At 38.4% G+C, this 18,280-nt stretch overlaps 4 protein-coding genes across 4 annotated transcripts; 2 read left to right on the plus strand and 2 right to left on the minus strand.

Annotated features, from left to right (window-relative positions):
* Positions 1-8,060: 8,060 nt before the first annotated feature.
* On the plus strand, positions 8,061-10,700 carry C8Q69DRAFT_92564 (putative long chain fatty alcohol oxidase). The gene is made up of 3 exons (XM_028634172.1): positions 8,061-8,513; positions 8,582-9,693; positions 9,747-10,700. Exons 1-3 carry the CDS (start codon positions 8,140-8,142, stop codon positions 10,508-10,510), a joined length of 2,250 nt encoding a protein of 749 aa, XP_028481926.1. The 5' UTR covers positions 8,061-8,139; the 3' UTR covers positions 10,511-10,700.
* A 106-nt stretch (positions 10,701-10,806) lies between these two features.
* C8Q69DRAFT_92581 (glutathione S-transferase) lies at positions 10,807-12,014 on the minus strand. The gene is made up of 3 exons (XM_028634173.1): positions 12,007-12,014; positions 11,566-11,956; positions 10,807-11,495 (listed from the first exon to the last, which is right to left on the minus strand). Exons 2-3 carry the CDS (start codon positions 11,617-11,619, stop codon positions 10,890-10,892), a joined length of 660 nt encoding a protein of 219 aa, XP_028481927.1. The 5' UTR covers positions 11,620-11,956; positions 12,007-12,014; the 3' UTR covers positions 10,807-10,889.
* Positions 12,015-12,502: 488 nt separating this feature from the next.
* C8Q69DRAFT_488421 (hypothetical protein) lies at positions 12,503-14,170 on the minus strand (the record flags this gene model as incomplete). Its single annotated transcript, XM_028632048.1, has 3 exons — positions 12,503-13,220; positions 13,292-13,638; positions 14,153-14,170. The coding sequence occupies 3 exons, from the start codon at positions 14,168-14,170 to the stop codon at positions 12,503-12,505; spliced, it is 1,083 nt and encodes a 360-aa protein (XP_028481928.1).
* A 1,441-nt stretch (positions 14,171-15,611) lies between these two features.
* Positions 15,612-17,858, plus strand: C8Q69DRAFT_407627 (PhoD-like phosphatase-domain-containing protein; the record flags this gene model as incomplete). The annotated part of the gene is made up of 7 exons (XM_028628159.1): positions 15,612-16,224; positions 16,276-16,345; positions 16,414-16,446; positions 16,504-16,658; positions 16,707-16,845; positions 16,894-17,174; positions 17,218-17,858. The coding sequence occupies 7 exons, from the start codon at positions 15,612-15,614 to the stop codon at positions 17,856-17,858; spliced, it is 1,932 nt and encodes a 643-aa protein (XP_028481929.1).
* Positions 17,859-18,280: the final 422 nt, after the last annotated feature.

Genomic DNA, 18,280 nt, shown 5'->3' on the forward strand with positions numbered 1-18,280 from the left:
TTTTCCCTAATATATAGATAATATTAAAATCAAATAGCTAAATCTAAGCAATTTATTAAGCAATTATTAACTTAAGGAGATTTATAGCTGTCCTATTTAGTTATACTATTAGAATTTTTATATCTACTTCTAATTAAAAGTATATACTATATAGATATGCTTAGAATTTATAAAGCGCTTTTAACACTGCCCTATATTCTAGCTTTTCTCTATTATATCGCCTCTCTGCTTATATCTATACTCTACTTTTATATCTGGCTAGGTATTTCTTATTAGACTCTTTTTCTTCTTAAGCAAGTTAAGCCCCCTATCTGCTGCTATTAGTATTAGTATTAATAATAATTATGCTTCCCTCTTTATAGTTAATTAGCTTAAGTGCCAGTGCTATTATTAGGGCTACTTTTAAGGTATTTATTACTTCTTATTATTCTAGCCTTTAAAAGAAGTTTTATCCCTTCCTTAGTATTAAGTATATTGGCTTAGCTTTAATAATATATCTTTTAATCTATATCTAGTAATAGGCTGTAACTCCTAGAAATCCTTTTACTTCCTATAAGTTTTAATAAAATAGCTATTCTAAGATTTTAATTACCTTAGCTAATTTAGGATATTTCCCCTCAATATTATATATATAGCCTATTATTTTAATTTCTAATACTGCAAATTATAATTTCTCCCTAGCAATTATTAAACCTATAAGTTTAAGACTGTATAGTATCTTATTAATATTCTAGATATATTTAAATATAAATCTTCTAATTCCTAGCAGTATCTTTTCTCCCCTATAATTAGTCTTAAGTCCTTATATTAATATATTATCTAAAAATATATTATAGATATTAAGAATATTATCCGCTAATATTTTTATAACTTCTTATATAAATTCTTATATTATATTTGTCTATCCTTAGGGTAGTCTAGCTTAATAAACTAAACCAATTCTTAGCATATAGAAAGCTATTAAATCCCGCAATTTCTCAGCTAATTTTAACTAATTATACCCAGAGAATAAGTCTATAAGTATTAATACTAATATTTCACTAAACTCTTCTAAGAACTTATTAGCTAAAAGGGGTAGATTAGTATCCTATATTATTACTTAATTAACTTCTATAGCTATATTAATCAGTTAATATTTACCATTTTTTTTTTTACCAAAAACTACAGATTTTAGTAGGGTCCTTAACTATATTCAAGAATCCCTACATTTATCCTCTCTTTTATTATTCTTTATACTATGCTATAGAGTACCTTTAGTATTAAAAAGCTCTTCACCTGCTATAGTTTATAATCTATAGTCCGAATAATAATTAGAGGTATAACTTCCGGGCATATTTATCTAATCTCTTTAAAGATCTAGATAAAAACCGCTTTTTAGGCAAAAAATATTTTTATTAATAATTCTTTCTTTCTTAGCTATAAATTATTACCTATAATAAGGTTCTTCAGATAATCCGGCATTAATCTTATTCCTCTCTTAATATTTAATATCTTTAGCTGGATATATTTAGCAAATCCTCTATATATTTTTTTTATATTTTCTTAGGGGTTTTTATAATAGCGCTCCCTAATAACTTCTTTTTATCTTAATAATCCCCCTAAAGCTGCTGTGGGTTTGTTTGATATATTTATTAGATAAACCTTTTTATATTTCTTTTTATACTGCATATTAATAGAATATTTTATTTTTATAATAAAAAGGTTATACCTTTTAAATAGTCTGTACCCCTATAATTTTCTGACTTTTTTGTTTAATTTGGTAGGTTTAAATATTTCTATCCCTTTGTTTTTAATTTCCTCGCTTACTTTAAAGCTAATATTGTTTATTAAATATAACTCCTATAGGCCTTCTCTATTCTTAGTCTAGTATTTATTATTCCTTTTTAGCTCTAGTTTAATAACTCTTATACCTGGAAGGATAGATTGTATAATACTTTTTCTCTTAACTTATTTCTTAGATTATCTATTAAAAATACCTAAACAATAGCTTAATTCTTTTAGTTTATAGAGTAAATTATGCTTTTTACTATCTTATCTAATAGAATAATATACCGCAAATATGCTTAATACTTAAAAGGCCGTCCCAGAACATAATTATAGTTGATCTTATTATTTACTATAAAGAAAAGGATCTTATAATAGAAAGATCCTATCTATATAGGTATCTCTTTACAGAGACCTATAAAAGGGGTCTGCCCGCCGTCTGCCGATATTATATTATCTCTAAATTTCTAGCTTATAATAAGTTTATAGTAATTTGCTATATCTCTATATATTATATTAATTTCGGCTCTATTATCTACTATAATATTTCGCGCTTCCTTATAATTATTAATTTTAATTAGTAACTTTAGAATTGCGGCTATATATAGTACCTTATCTTTATTAAGAGGCTTAAGTTATAAGAATGCGCAAGTGCATTAATCCGCACTGTTTACTATATACTCTATATTTAATATAAAGGCATTAAACTATACTCCTTTAATATTATAGAATATTGCTTTTATTATTACCTGCTATAGTTATAAAATAAATAAGGCCTTATGCAAATTAGAAGATAGACTAATAAGGTCTTAAATTAACATCTAAATTCTAGTATCTAATATCTAGTTTATAACCCCTATTATATTAGTAGTCCCTTTTAGCTTATCTATAACTTTAAACCTCTTTAACTTCTGTTTCTCTTTTATTTTAATAACCTTTTTATCCTTACTCTATTTAGATATATCCTTTATTTCCTCTTTAACTATCCTTATTTTCTTAATTATGCTCAGAGGCTAATAATTACTGAATTAGTTTATCTTAATTAAAGGAAATCTCTATTCCTGTTTAATTGCTTTCTATAATTTTTTTTTATATAGTTATTTAATCCTGCTTTGCCTTTTTTTTACTCTTTAAGGCTTATCTAATCCTATTATATTAATAGAGTAGTAATTTTTTATAATATCCCCGGCTTCTTCCTTAGAGCTTAAGTTATCCCTAGGCTATCTTAGCATAATTAATTAGATATTATACCTGATTAAGCTAATATTCCTTTATTCTTCTTTTAGTCTCTGTTTAATAATCTTTTTTTACAATATATTTCCCTATATAAGATAAATAACTTCTCTATTCTATCCTTTTAGCCCAAAATAAAGTTTATAGTCTTCTCCCTAATAGATAAGCTTCTAATTTAGGAGGCTTTTTAAATCTGGGTAATAAGATTAAATATAATTAGAAGCCCAGTAGAAATTATATAAGTTTAAAAATATTTTAGATCTTTTAGTTGGGTTAAATCCTAAAGGCGCCCTAGCTTATATATTTATGCTAGTGTTAAGTATATCATTATTAGGCCTCCCTATATATTATATACTATATAGTTTTAACTTCTTAAACTCTTTTATTAACTAATTAATCTATAACTACTCTATTAACTTTACTTTAATGCTTTATTATTTGGTCTTATTCTTATTCTTATCTAGGTAAGTTTTATTAGATTTAATAAGAAGTTATATATTATCTTTTTTAATTATCTTTTCCTTTATTAAAGCTATTATATCTTAATCTTTTTTTAATTTGCCGCTGTTAAGGTAATAAAAGGTTTTAATTATTCTTATCCTGTTTATTATCTCTTTATAAAAATTAGTATATTTAATAGTAGATAGAGTATAGTAGTCTATATTTAACTCCTAAATTATTTACTGTTTAAGCTCCTTTAGAAATCCTTAAAAATATTAAACTCCCTATAAGTATTGGCTTAATTTACCTGAAGTTACTAGTGCTTCCGATATAGCTTAATATTCTTAGTTATATTTTCTTAAATCCTTAAAGCTATTATATTTTATATTTTTAAACTTTTCTAGTTATTAGATATTATATTTCTTTTAATACTTATTATAATAAATATATTTTTATTTAGTCGCTTCTGCTAATTTTGGGTAGTTCTTTTTTTTATATTTAGATTAAGTATTTATCTATAATAATATTAACGGGCTATAATAATTTATAAATTATTTAATTTTTTCCTCTTCTGGGAGTTAATTTGTCTTATATAGCCTTTTAAAAAGCCTTAAATAATAAATAATATTATCTCCTTTAAAATATAATGTCCCAGGATTTTTAGGCATTAGTATTTATAGAGCTAATATAACCTAGATTAGCTGCGCTATCGGTAGTCTTGTATTTTTAGATACCTGAGCTATTTATATCTCTAGACCTAGCAATATTAAGAAGCTAGGGATTCTTCTATCTTAACTAATACTAAAAAGATTAGTACTTTTCTTTATATTTTTTTAAAGAAATAGTAATAAAAATAATAGTAAGAAATTCTTCTATTTTTTAATAAATAGTTCTTATTTAGTAATTTCCTATTCCTTCTAAATTTCTATTTCTCTTTTATACTTATTAAGCTCTTCCTTATATTTAGCAGTTCTTCCTTTCTCTTATTATTAATATGTATTTTTGCCCTATATTATATTTGCTGTCTCTGCTAATCTAAGAAATATATTTATCTCTTTTTATTTATAATAGTAATCTTTTTTAATTATTTTATTTATTTTTTTACTACTTCTTACCCCTTTTTTTAGCTTTAGTCTTAATCTTAGCTTCTAATTCTCCTTTCTCCCTTATTTCTGCTTAATATTTTAATATCTTTTATATTTAGCTCTAATTTATTGTAGGAAGATATATTAAGACTTAGTATAGAGTCTTTAAGCGAGTAGATATTAAGAAGGAAGAGAAGGATATTTGGCTTTGGAGCTCAGAGTAAAATTAGAGGAGAAGCTTTAGCTATAAATTAATATAGTAAACTAATAATAATCTAATATTAAACTAATACTGGACAATAATAAAAAAGAAAAGCTAATTATTTCATTCTGAGTAACTAAAAGATATTATCTCTCTTCTCCTGCTTTACTTATAGACTTTTTAAAGACTTTAAGCAAAAGCACATAACCTCTTAACTAATTACATTCTTCACACCGATTCTCCCCACTACACTATTATATTATTAAGTTATTATATAGTATAAAGTTATAATTTAATATTTTTCTTAAAGAGGCGTTTAGCTTTATTATAAGAGATAAGAATATTATTAATATTTTTAATTAAATTATAAGTTATTATATATTATAAGATAGAGCTTAAGTAATATATTAGACTATTATAATTATTAATTATAATTTATATTATTTCTTAATTAATCTTTAAGTTTATAGACTAAAGCTATATTATACCTAAAATAATATTAAAATTATTAAGGTTAATTACCTATATAAATAGTTCTATATAATATATATTTAACTATAAGAATATTATTATAGTACTATAAATAGTTATAGCTAAATTATTTATAAGTTATATTTTTAATTACTTAATTATATTAATAGGAATATTAGCTGTCTTATAAAATTTAACTAAGGCATATATTATATTAGCGCCTAAGTTAATTAAATAATATATAGGATATTAGGTTTTAAATAGAAACCTACCCCCTATAATCTTTATAACCTTTCCTAAAAATAAGCAGAGACATTTATTTAAACAGCTTTATTATTTATTAATTTTATAAGCTTTAATTGCTATAATATATTGTCTAAGATTTTTTATATAGAATTAATCTTATTTAAATAATTATAAGATAACTGCAATATATTAGTAGTTTTTATTTAGTATATTAAAAGAAATATAATAGTAAGATAGTATTAGACTAAGAAATCTAATCTTATTATTAGAGCAATTATAAGATTAATATTAATTATTTTTTAAGTTATTATAACTGCAATAATATAGGTTTAGAGAATAAGATATTAACTTTACTATATAAGATAATTATTATCTTAATTAATAATTTTAACTAAAGGAATATCCTCTTTTATTATAATTATAAGTTTAGTATTTTATATAATTATATTAGAAATAAAGGCAATTTTTTTAATAATAGTTAGTCTATTTCAGAGTACCCTTTTATAAAATATTCTTTAGTAATATTGCTTTAAAGGAGTAAAATAAGTGCTATAACTATATTTATTATTATAAGTAGTTTAGCATTAGCTTAACTATTAATAACTCTTATTTACTATTTATTATATATAATTATTAAGATTATTATTCTGGGTATTAGTAGGCATTATATATATATATAGCTATATATTGCTAATTAAATTAGTTAGCTATTATAATATAGTCTATATAATTAAGATTATTATAGTCTAGATTTTCTTCTATATAATTATAAATATAAGTTTTTAATCTTTAAATAAAATATTCCTTAAGTTTATAGTCTAATAAAGGAGGGTTAAATTATTATTATAATATAAGCAATTTAGTAATATATTTTATAACAGAATATGTTTATATTAATTAATAATATTTATTGCAGTTATATGCTTTTTAATTAATATTCTTATATAATACTAAGATCTATTATAATTAATTATCTAAGATATTAAACCCTATAGTCTTTCCTGTCTTAATATTATTAGATTAAGTTTCTTATATTAATCTTGTATTACCTCTGAGAAATCTAATATAATATTATATAATCTCCTGTTAGTTCTTAAACTAGTCTCTAATATTATACTATTAGATATAGTTATAAATTTTAAACTTCTAGACTTCTAGAAGTTCTATATTATATTTACCCTTATATAAAAAAGGGGTTTTAGGTTTAGGTCTAGGTCTGTTATTAAGGCCTATTATTTATATTACCTATACTTAAATAATATTAGTAATATTATTAGCAACTTAGGCTAAAAGACTTAATAAGTTAAGGTCTAGTTGTAATAGGTTTAGTATTATAGTATTTATAGCTTATTTTAGAGCTAAAAGAGGTTATCTTAAATTAAATATTTTAATGCCTAATATTAATTAATTATCTTTACTTAGGTCTATATAATTAATATAACTAACTAAGTCTTCCGCTATAGTTATTATAGTTATTTAAGGTCTTAATTATTAAAGTAATTGCTAAATATCTATATTAATTCTTCTTATAATAAGGGTATATTTATATTTTATTATTTACCCTTTATAGCTAGTATATTATTATAAATTAGATTTTAATATAATTCCTTATTTTTACCCTTTTTTTCTAGGTATAGCAATAAGATTAGGTTTAGAAGTATTTTATATTTGCTTAATTTAGTATAAATAAGGAGTTATAAGATAAAGTTTAAGTTTACTATTATTTAAATTTAGGTTTCCTTAGTATTATATATATTATTATATTATTATTATTATAGCTAATTGCTATATTACTAAATAAATAATATCTTTTATATTTAATATTATATTTTAGGCTTTTTTATATATAGTAATATAGTAATTATTATAATTATTAATATTATAATATAATAGCATTAGCCTATGTAGGCTATAGCCCTCTAGGCCTGCATAATCCCCTTATTATTGCCTAATCTAGATATTTAGATATACTACCAGATATTGTTTAGAAAAAGAAAATTAATTACTAAGAGATATCTATGCCTAAGGCTATATAATAGAGAATGACTAAGCTAGATGACATAAGAAAAGACCACAGGTCGCGGGAACATCTCTGATTGGCTACTTAAGTACTTAAGTTAGTCTCGTCCTCATCCTAACTTCGTACGTACTTTTGGCTAAGTAATCCCCCGCCTCGGTTCACGGACCTTTCCCCGGATTCTTGATTTTCACCTGCCTCGAGGAAAAAAAAGCACAGCACCGACGGAATCGTGGAGAAGAGATCCAGTTGGACGCTCAAACCACGTTCATTCGACCACGAGCTCGTTTGACACGTTCAGCGTTGCTGGAACCAGGGTCTTCCCCGTGCTGAGTTTGATGCGGCGAAGTTGGCATGTGAGAACGTCTAGCTCCTCGGTAGCCTCAACTGCAAAGATATTCAAGAGCTTCTACCAACCCATCTTGTGTCTCTACATTGGCGCCACTGGCCCTTCCCCGCAAAAGGGCCGCTGCCGTCCCGGGGCGTGTACGACTGATCCATCGCTCGTGGAGAGCTGTTAAAGCCCGCGTATATGCCCTTGTCTCAGCTATTTCTCGCGTAGCAAGGCATTGCCTTGTATAATTTCGTGCAGCCCTTATCTTTAACCTATCGCCTTATTGGAACGCCACTCCTGTCTACTTTTCCTGACTCCAGCGGGTGCTGGAATTGCAGAGACCAAAATGGCCGCTGAGACGGCTTCCATCCATGTGCCTTTAGACGTGCCTTTACCGGCCCTTCCGACAGAAAAGGTCTTTACCGATGGTCAATGGAAGACTCTCCTTGCACTGGCCGACACGGCCATCCCCTCGATCCGGGATCGTGCCACCGTCACCCATCGCAGGCAGAAAGGCGTTCCGAAAGAGAAGCTCGAGTCGGCGATTGCTACGCTTAAATCCAGAATTGGAGGACCGAACGCTGCCGAACTTGCGAAGCAGTACTTGGAGGAAGATGCTTCATCGAATCCCAATTTTAGAGATGCCCTACACGTACTGTTTGCTCGGAATATCCACAGTCAAGGAAAGAAGGCGCTCCTTACGATATTAAGTGCTCTGAAGTATGTTTTATCTCCTCGAGCTCCCACAGGTCGAGATTACAGAGCATATTGCTGACCCCTGACCATAGTACTCGTGCTGGATCCTTGGTCCTCACCGGCTCGCCGACTCCCTTCCATTTGCTTACAAACGAGGCTCGAGAACAAACCTTTCGCAACTGGGAGACATCCATGCTATCTCCACTGCGCTTCCTGTACAGGATGCTGACCTCTATCTTCAAGAAAACCTGGGTAGCGTCAAGCCCGACTCTTTCCCCCGTGCTTGGGTTCCCGCGAGTCCCAGTGAACGGGAAGCCAGCCGAAAGCTTCCCATACGAATTCCTCCAGTTCCCTCCTGGTGATACTCCCCAAACTGTCGAAACAGACGTCGTCATTATCGGTAGCGGCTGTGGTGGTGGTGTTGCGGCTAAGAACCTTGCAGAGGCAGGGCACCGCGTGATCGTCGTGGATAAGTCTTACCATTATTCCACGAAATATTTCCCGATGGGACAGGCAGAAGGCTTCACGCACATGCTAGAGAATTCAGGAGCAACCGTAAGTGATGACGGTTCGATCGCAGTCATTGCTGGTTCAACTTGGGGTGGTGGTGGCACTATCAACTGGTCGGCTAGCCTCCAGACACAAGGGTTTGTTCGTCAAGAATGGGCAAGTAACGGACTTCCTTTTTTCACGTCGATGGAATTCCAGAAATCGCTGGACCGTGTCTGTGACCGAATGGGAGTCTGTTCGGAGCGCACGCCACATAACCGATCCAACACTACCATTCTCGATGGCGCGAGGAAGCTAGGATACAGTGCGAAAGCGGTACCACAGAACACAGGCAACCAGGAACACTACTGCGGTCACTGTATGCTCGGATGTGCAAGCAACGTCAAGCAAGGGCCCGCGGTATCGTTTCTAGTAGACGCGGCAAACACAGGTGCCACATTCATGGAGGGATTTCGCGCCGACAGAGTTTTGTTTACTGATGTAGACGGCGAGAAAGTCGCATCCGGGGTCGAAGGAACATGGACATCGAGGGACAGCTATCTGGGGGTCAACCAAAAGGATGCTGTTAAGTGCAAGGTTATCATCAAAGCCAAGCGTGTAATAGTCTCCTGTGGAACTCTGAATAGCCCCCTTCTGCTCCAACGAAGCGGGATCAAGAATTCCCACATTGGTCGACATCTTTACCTACATCCAGGTAATGCCAGTGTCTTGCATATGATTTAAAAGACTATACTGACAGGGAGCTAGTTATCATGGCAGGGGCCGTCTTTGAGGAGGATATCCGTCCGTGGGAAGGGGGTATCTTGACCACCCTGGTAAACCAATTTGAAAATTTGGACGGCCATGGACACGGAGCTAGGGTCGAGGCGACTTGCATGCTTCCCGCAACGTTCTTGCCGTTGTTCCCCTGGAGCAATGGTTTCGATTATAAGATGTGGGCATCCAAAATGCGTCAGATGACGAGCTTCATTGTTATTGCTCGAGAGCGCGATACGGGTCGCGTCTTCCCTGACCCTGTTGATGGACGCCCTCGGATTGACTACACTGTTTCTCCCTTCGACTTGAAGCATATACAGGAAGGAGTTATCGCTGCCGCCCAAATAGCGTATGCCGCCGGGGCAAAGGAGTATCATCTGTCTTACCGCGGCATGCCGCCTTTCATCCGCTCAGACGAGCCTAAGGGTCCTGACGTTCCCGACGAGGGCATCAACAACCCTGCCTTCCAGGAGTGGATCTCGGAGTTCCGGCGCCAGACCCCTCTCAATCCTGAGAGGTCTGTATTCGCGAGTGCCCATCAGATGGGCACATGTCGTATGGGCAGCTCGCCTAAGAAGAGCGTTGTGGGCCCTGACTGTCAAGTCTGGGGTACAAGGGGTCTCTATGTGATTGACGCTTCAGTCTTCCCTAGCGCAAGCGGTGTTAACCCAATGGTCACCAACATGGCAATTGCCGACTGGGCCAGCAGAAATGTTGCTCGAGGGATAAGTCGTGAACAGGGAGCGCGACTATAGAATGATTTCCCGCTTCGATAGGATCATCATGTTCCTGACTGTACATATACCTACCCCACACATCAGTTTACGATTGTTCCTATCTGATATCCCAGATTTTATATTCGGAATCCACTGGTATCTGACTATATTTGATCGTCGCACGAGGATTATGCTCCTCGATGAGTCCGCAACTCGATCCTGTACTTGTACGTACTTCACGCGAGGTGGCTGAGCCACTCAGGATCCGGCACAGTACTCCAGTATAGCAAAGTTCTTGAAATAAATAAAATTCTATATTTGATTATTTCATATCTTCCTGGCTAAACTAAACTTGATCATGCCAATGATCTCATTTCGGTTTCTCCGCGTTTCACCCCGGGGATCATGACGAGGGAATCTACGGCTGCTTGCGCTTTTCGATCATGGTTTGCTCAGGGAATGCTTCCTTGACACCTTCGCTGCCCAGCACCTTCTTATACCACTCAACGGTCTTGGGGTACTTAGCACGCATCTCTGCGTCGATCACCATGGAGAATCCCCAATAGAACGCCGCTGCGAGTGTGAGGTCTGCCAGACTGAGCTGCTCTGTAGCCAACCACGTCCGGTTCTGAAGATGCTTCTCGACGCAGTCCAGCGAGCGCGTCAGTCTCTCAAGGTTGCGCTCCTCGATAGAAGCGTCGAATGGACGTAGTCCAATCCGCGGCAGGACTAGCTGTGTAACCGGGTCCAGAGCCTCGCCGTTGGAAAATGAAATCCATTGTTGGATGAGTGCTCGTTCAGCCGGGTTAGAGCCAACCAGCTGAGCGGCACGGGGTCCGCTCTCTGCGACGTACCGAGCAATAGCATCGGACTCCCAGACGTTGAATCCATCAGAGCAGGCCAGCGCGGGGACCTTGCCCAATGGGAACTTGGCCAGAAATTCGGGTTCGCGGTTCGTCTTGCCCATCTCGAAGTTGGGCGCCTCAGTAATCTCGAGTCCATTGAGACGGGCAGCCGCTTGGACCTAGATCGAGAAGTTAGTTTGTATATATTTTTGGTGGGGGGGAGGCGATGAGGCTATAGTATTATTATACCTTCATAACCCGAGGGTTGTTAGGATAGGTGTAAATAGTTCCGAATGGTGCCATTGTGACAGATGTTGACGTGCTAAATGCCGCACGGAGAATGCTTGTCGCAGTGAGATGATAAGCAGCGATTGTTGGTCAAGAACTTAGATGGATGCAGTATCAGCAGATTATGATGTCGATTAGCAAATGCCGCAGTCGCCGAGCTCTATTTTATATTTAAGCTTGGAAAGCGACTCCTTTCTCCTGATGCTGCTTCTTCCCCTCTTCTCTCCCACACGGATCACTAGCAGGACACTTGTACACCCATAATGACAAACCAACCGAAGATTCGAGAAACCATGTGGGTCAGAAATCCCGGTTATAGCAAATGCGGTACGAGGATGAGATTGTCAGAGATAAGTGGTATGTTTCTCTAGAGTATCACCTAGTTAATGAGCCGTTGTAGATTGATTACCCCGAGCCAGAATGATTTGCTGGATGATCGAATTGCTTTCAGAATCCCGGCCAACGCCGTTGTTGGACGGATCAATTGAACAAAGGATTGTTGCGATTCGGCTCTCCATTCCAACGATGACAGTTTGACCATCTGAAGATGCGCATCTTTCCCAGATAACTCTGCTATCGGCCATAGATGTGCATAATTGTTATTAATTGCTTCTCCAAATAATGTCTAGAAGCCGGGTACCTGAACTCTGAAGCAACCAAAGTTTCGCCCCACGCAGTAAGTACATACTACACCACGTCTTCGTGCGAAGCGAATCGAGACTTAAGCGAAGGATCGCAGCACGGGCGGGTAAGTATCTTGGCACGGAAACACTCTTCTGTGTTAATGGATGGTATTAACTATTATTCTTATTCTTATTCTTATCTCCCTGGTACAGCGTCGTGCCGTACCTCGGTTTTCCTGCAGAGTTCGGCAATTAGGCGAGATGGGAGAAGCCGTTCAACTGTTCGACAGCACTTGATCTAGTTTGGCTGCCTCCTCGAGGGACTCTAGTCGCTGCCGGACTACATGAGAGTTATCTGCTTCCTCTTGAAGCGCTTTCCAGAGAGACGAAATGGCAGTCCTAGTCGACTCTGCCGCGTTAGACGGTTGCTCATCGAGAGCTTTTTCAACTCGCAAAGCGACGTCTCTGGATGTGCGGTACTGCGCCCAGAACTGGTTCGTCCTGTTTGGATACTCAGTCTCTTCGAATGGCACTTCCCACTTCTGTGGCGTCATCTCCACAATATCCAGCCAGTTCGACATGTGCGTCCATCGCTCTTCTTGCATGCCCGGAAAGTGCACCAACATATCGCCCTTCTTCCCTTCATAGGCATGGCTCCATTCGTATGCGTTGATCCAAGGCCTAGGCAGATAGACGACGCCGTCCTTGTATCCGTGACCAGATGGACCTCCGTCAATTTGGTTAAATACGAGCGCCATGGCTAGCTGGTCCGGGTTTGTGCCGAGATCGATGTCGGGCTGATAGAGTGGAAGTGCGATCGCCTCCACCAGCATATCAACGCTCCACGGGTGCACATGGAGGAAGAATATGCCTGTGTTCAGGCCATTCTGATCCTTGGACGCTACGACATGGACATTGTCCAGATCGAACGGTGGGAGGAAAGTTTCTGCGGGAATTGCGGGATTCAATATGATGGAGTCTGCGTCCACCCACCTGCAACGCATCCAATTAGCGACAGCCAGACACGATTTCTTCGACTTCAACCTATGCAGGAGAGAACCTACATCAACCATTCTGTGCGTTCTGATGCAGGCTTAGCCAGTTCCTGAATGACCAGCGACAGTAGGTAACTTGGCTTGTTCCAGTAACCTACAGCGATATCGTGGGTCAGTACCTCCATCCTGTAGCCCCATCGACGTGCATGCCCTCGATGGGTCTGTAGAGCCCGTTGGTAAAAAGTGTTAGGCTTTCCATATAACATGGAGACCTTTGTGATCCGACGGACACCAGGTTCCGGCGTATATTGGACGACAGCTGTCGAAGCCTTATGAATACTTGCGAAGGTAAGAACGCAGTATAAAACAAAACCGACGATGGTGGCTATGAGGAGTCGTCTTTTAGGATTCTGCAGCTAATCTGGAGTTAGGAGCACCCTTCTGTCTTTGCAAAAGGCTCGTAAGGTTCAGATAGCGCGAACGCACTGCGCAATCGGAGATCAGCACATCACTCGTTATATAGGGAACCAATCTGTCTGTTGCGCAGAATGGAAGCTGGTAGGTTGTGGCTACTCACCCTTCGCCATCGCGATACTATCAAATTGCATGTGACCGTGACTCAAATACATTTTCTGGTCAGAAACCGCGATTCGCGATTAGAATATTCGACAGGTGCAGATACAATTCTAACAGTCGATCGGTAAGCGTAGCTCAACTTTCTTGCACCTTGGTTACTCTGATATCACGATATATTCCTTGCGTCGGCATCCTCTGTGATGCTTGTATACTGAACTGAAACCAGACACGACTCACCTGTGATATACGAGCTCTATTCGAGGAAGCCTCCTATAACTCGATATAGCGCTTGGTGTGGGCAATTCTTCCAAGGGCCTGGGCGCCCGTCTGCGGAAACTGTTGGCTGTCGCGTACGCTGTGCTGTATAGACATAGCTATGTATTAGCTTTCAGGCGTGCACACGAGAATCAACACAGTACAGAACAGCCCAGAGAATAGATTATGAACTATACCTGATTAATCACGTTGTGGTAAATGAATAATAGATATGAGGAAGATCCAGAGAGCGTCGGGCTTTATCTGCCAGACGCTCTATGTATATGTGAAGACCTTGCAACTTATGAGCTCTTGACTGGAGTCAATTCATTGCACATTCAAATGAAAACGCGCCTCGCTTCTGGTCAGCATTTATGATTAATATCGATAAAGTGACTACCGAGGGCAAGGTCGGGCTCCCCTCACCATTTAAATAACGGATGGTACTTCGCGGACAGGCTTTATCCATGTTTTCTGCACACCAGTGGCTATTTTTGGGGCACATCGTACTGAATCGCCAAGTATTATCCTGACTTTGTCGCTCCCATTGTGGCTCATATTTGCTCCAACTCAGCGCCTTTCCCTAGATCCATGGTTGCATTGGATCTGTTTCTTTATTTCGAGTCGATCATCATCAGCGTGCACGTACCCCGTCCTTGTTTGGGACCGGCGCGTATATGCTGTTTTTTACTGGTAAGCACACCTTGCGAATATGCAGATCAGCAACGCCGATGATCCGATCAAAGAGATTGTCTGTGATAATGCATGTGGTCGCATAACACGTACATATGTTGCCGCTGCAAGGGTCAGTGTCGGCGCTTAGGAGTTCGCGCTTTCGAGGAAAACTGCTGTCAACACAAAGATGAGTCTCCGAGAATGCATGCCATGAGTGGTGGAAACGACGCTACATCGGAATAGAGGGCATTTGACAAGCTCCCACTGGTCCTCTGGCGTATTCAAGTTGGTAGCTACTCTTTATCCGCTTCTTTTCGATATCCGAGTTTATGCACCACAAATAATATGCATGATTTTCTGTTAGTCCCATTCTTCTTAGTTGTGCCAGTGACCATGAGATCGGTGCTGGCGGAATTACTGCTCATCGCTAGACTTACCAACACAAATGCTCCCACCAGCATCTTACAACTTTCTGCAGAGGCACAGGCGCACAGCTTGCTTCCACTACAGAGGGCCCTAATGGAACAATGATTATCATTGTCATTAATCAATTAGAAGAGGCTGTATTCTCCTGCGTCGGGGTTCAGTGAGATCAGCCAAGCTCCGGATCCCTCTTTCCTTCCAACGCCGACAGTGAATCGTCTGACCATGCGGGAAGCTGTGTCCCAGCTGTTCAACTGCCATTTTTTTTTTGGAGATAATTCTTGGAGTTCTCCTTGCAACATGCGCTCGTTGCGAAACCTGCGCTTCGTACGCTCTTCCTTGGCACCTGTGCTTGGCTTTAGAAGAGATGTATAAAAGCAGTGGGAAATGATCAAGATACTGAGAAAATGACTCAACCCCCATCGCAGAACGAGAAGGGATCTTGCTTGCGTACCGAGCCATGTTGTTGTCTCTTTCTCTGCTGGTGCTGTCCGCCTCAAGCGCGACTGCGTCCTATGCTGGAAACCTCAACTATCGCAGCCCTTCGCATAACCATCCTGGTTTAGGTATCTCGATCCCGAAAGTCGTGCGCAGGAGTGATCCTCGACTGGCATTTGACTCCTCTCATCTGAACTTTACTCATGGTGTCGCTTCTGGTGATCCATACCCAAACTCGGTTATCCTATGGACCCGCTGTGCTCCTGCATTCGATAATATCAACGACAGCAAAAGTACTGTTGGATTAGTACCCCTCTATAATCCAGTTCCAATCTATACTGAGGAACATTTCGTGTCCCCAGTCTCGAAAGCGCCAGTTTGCCTCGATTACAGGGTCGCAAAAGATCATAAGTTCAAGCATGTAGTAGATTCGGGTGTTGTCTTCACAAGCTCCGACGTCGACTACACGGTCAAGGTGGAGGCAAGCCATCTACGGCCATTTACCACTTATTACTACCAGTTTCAGGTGTGCAACTCGAATAAAAAGAGTCCTATTGGGCGTACGAAGACGACTCCTGGTCCGCGAGACGCAATCGATAGTTTGAGCCTCGCCGTCTACTCATGTAGCAACTTCCGTACGTCTTCCATTTTTACTGAAGAGTCGCCAGTGTTAACTACTCGAGTAGCTTTCGGTTTCTTCAATGCTTATGGGAACACTGTGCGGAAGGACTCGGTGGACTATGTCTTGCATCTTGGGTAAGCTCTGGCACAAGCGGCGTTAAGAATGCTGTCATCGTTAACAATAACTGATATCAAATTAATAGCGACTATATCTACGAGTCCAAGAATGGTGACTAGTAAGTAATCTTAATCACAAAAATCGACCGTTCAGAGACGTGCTGACAATCCTCCAGTGGATGGGGAAACAGCATTGGACGCATCCCTCTACCAGATAGAGAGATCCACACGCTTTACGATTATCGCAAGCGTATTGCAACTTACAAGACTGATCTCGATCTACTTGATAGCCACAAAAGCTTTGCATGGATTCCTGTCTGGGATGATCACGGTATGTTCTGAACCTATAGAGAAAAGGCTCGGTTTTAACGATTAATAGAAGTCGGGGATAATACTTATCGGGATGGCTCCTCCCACCTGAACAACACGGAAGCATCATTTATCGAAGATGGCGGTATTTCAGTCGACCAGCGGAAAATGAATGCGGTTCGTGCATACTTCGAGTGGATGCCCATTCGGTAAGTTGCTGCATGTTCATGAACGAGTGCATTCTGACGGTTGTCTAGTCAAGTGGAAATGGATGATAGTCTTCGCATTTGGAGAAACTTCAAGCTGGGGAATCTCGTGGATCTGATTATGCTTGACACCCGACAATATGATCGCTCCATCACCGACCTTTATTGGAACAGAGACTATATTCATGATATATCGAATGAGGCAAGCCGTTCGTTGATGGGAAGTCGTCAGGAGAATTGGTTCTATCGATCGCTCAAGGAATCAGCCCAACGGGGCGCTCATTGGCGAATAATTGGAAGCCAGATAGGCGAGTCTCAACTGGTTCCGCATGGTCCCCCAGTGCTGGAAATAGCAGCTTGCTAATTATTGACCAGTGTTCTCGCGTTTGAATCAGTCTATCGCTTACGGGAGTGAAAACCCATTGAACTACGATCAGTGGGACGGGTATCAGGCAAACAAGAACCGGACCCTACAGACTCTCTACGACAATAAAATTGGAAATAACATAATTCTCGCTGGTGACTCTCATGCTAACTGGGTAAGCGATCTTGTCTGGCTTGACCGGGATCCCTACGACCCTGTGACCGGAGACGGATCTATTGGCGTCGAGTTTGCTGGAACCGCTGTTAGTTCTCCTTCCCCATACAGACACAATATTAGCCTCGCAGACTCTGTCAAAGCATCTAAGGCTCTCGTCTCCGCAAACAGAGAATTACAGTGGTCTGAAATGTATTACCGCGGTTATTTCGAGTTGCAGATTACCCCTGAAGAAGTCGAGGCTCGATACTTCGGTATGCCCTCTCTGGTGACCCGTAATCCTAATGAGATATCTTTGGCCAATTTTACGGTCAAGAGCGGCGAGAACCACCTCCATCGTGGCGCTGCCGGTGTCCCTGCAGGAGGCGTGGTGGAAAATGGGGCCCTCAAGGGTGGCCAGACCGTTCAGACCAATATGACCCATGACACAGAGACTGGCCTCTGGTATGTCAGTCACGAGGACCAAGAAGACATCTAAGTAGGCTGTCCTTGATTTACAGTCGAATTCGTCTCTCGTGCTGTTTGTCAACTTGAACAAGGCGCACGGATCCAGGAAATGTGCATTACCCTCTAAGTCATTGTTATCATTAATAATACTTTGTTCCGCAATACGACAAATGCCCCTGACTTCACGAGTAGCCTTATCCTAGCCTAGTGGTGTATCCTGCAGGAGCGGCGCCCAACCCGGTGCCATCTTGAGCTTGGGTTAGGTAGGTACGTAGGTATGCTGTAGGGGCGAAGCGGACAACCGTAGGTTTCGGTAGCGAACTGGTGCTCAGGTCTGATGACTGGCAGTATTACCAGGTGGCCGGTCTGAGCCTGATTATGCTATAATTGACATTAAGGTCCATTAGGCAATTGTAAGTATGTACTACTACTGTATGTATGCATGCACAGATA

Source organism: Paecilomyces variotii (assembly GCF_004022145.1).
Source record: "Paecilomyces variotii strain CBS 101075 chromosome Unknown C8Q69scaffold_13, whole genome shotgun sequence".
NCBI classification, from domain to species: domain Eukaryota; kingdom Fungi; phylum Ascomycota; class Eurotiomycetes; order Eurotiales; family Thermoascaceae; genus Paecilomyces; species Paecilomyces variotii.

Bases quoted from the DNA above. Each gene is read 5' to 3' on its own strand.
- C8Q69DRAFT_92564 (XM_028634172.1), top strand. From the start codon at position 8,140: ATGGCCGCTGAGACGGCTTCCATCCATGTGCCTTTAGACGTGCCTTTA. The intron at 8,514-8,581 runs GTATGTTTTATC...CCCTGACCATAG, and splicing joins ACGATATTAAGTGCTCTGAA to TACTCGTGCTGGATCCTTGG. The intron at 9,694-9,746 runs GTAATGCCAGTG...ACAGGGAGCTAG, and splicing joins ACATCTTTACCTACATCCAG to TTATCATGGCAGGGGCCGTC.
- C8Q69DRAFT_92581 (XM_028634173.1), bottom strand. From the start codon at position 11,619: ATGGCACCATTCGGAACTATTTACACCTATCCTAACAACCCTCGGGTT. The intron at 11,496-11,565 runs GTATAATAATAC...TTCTCGATCTAG, and splicing joins ACAACCCTCGGGTTATGAAG to GTCCAAGCGGCTGCCCGTCT.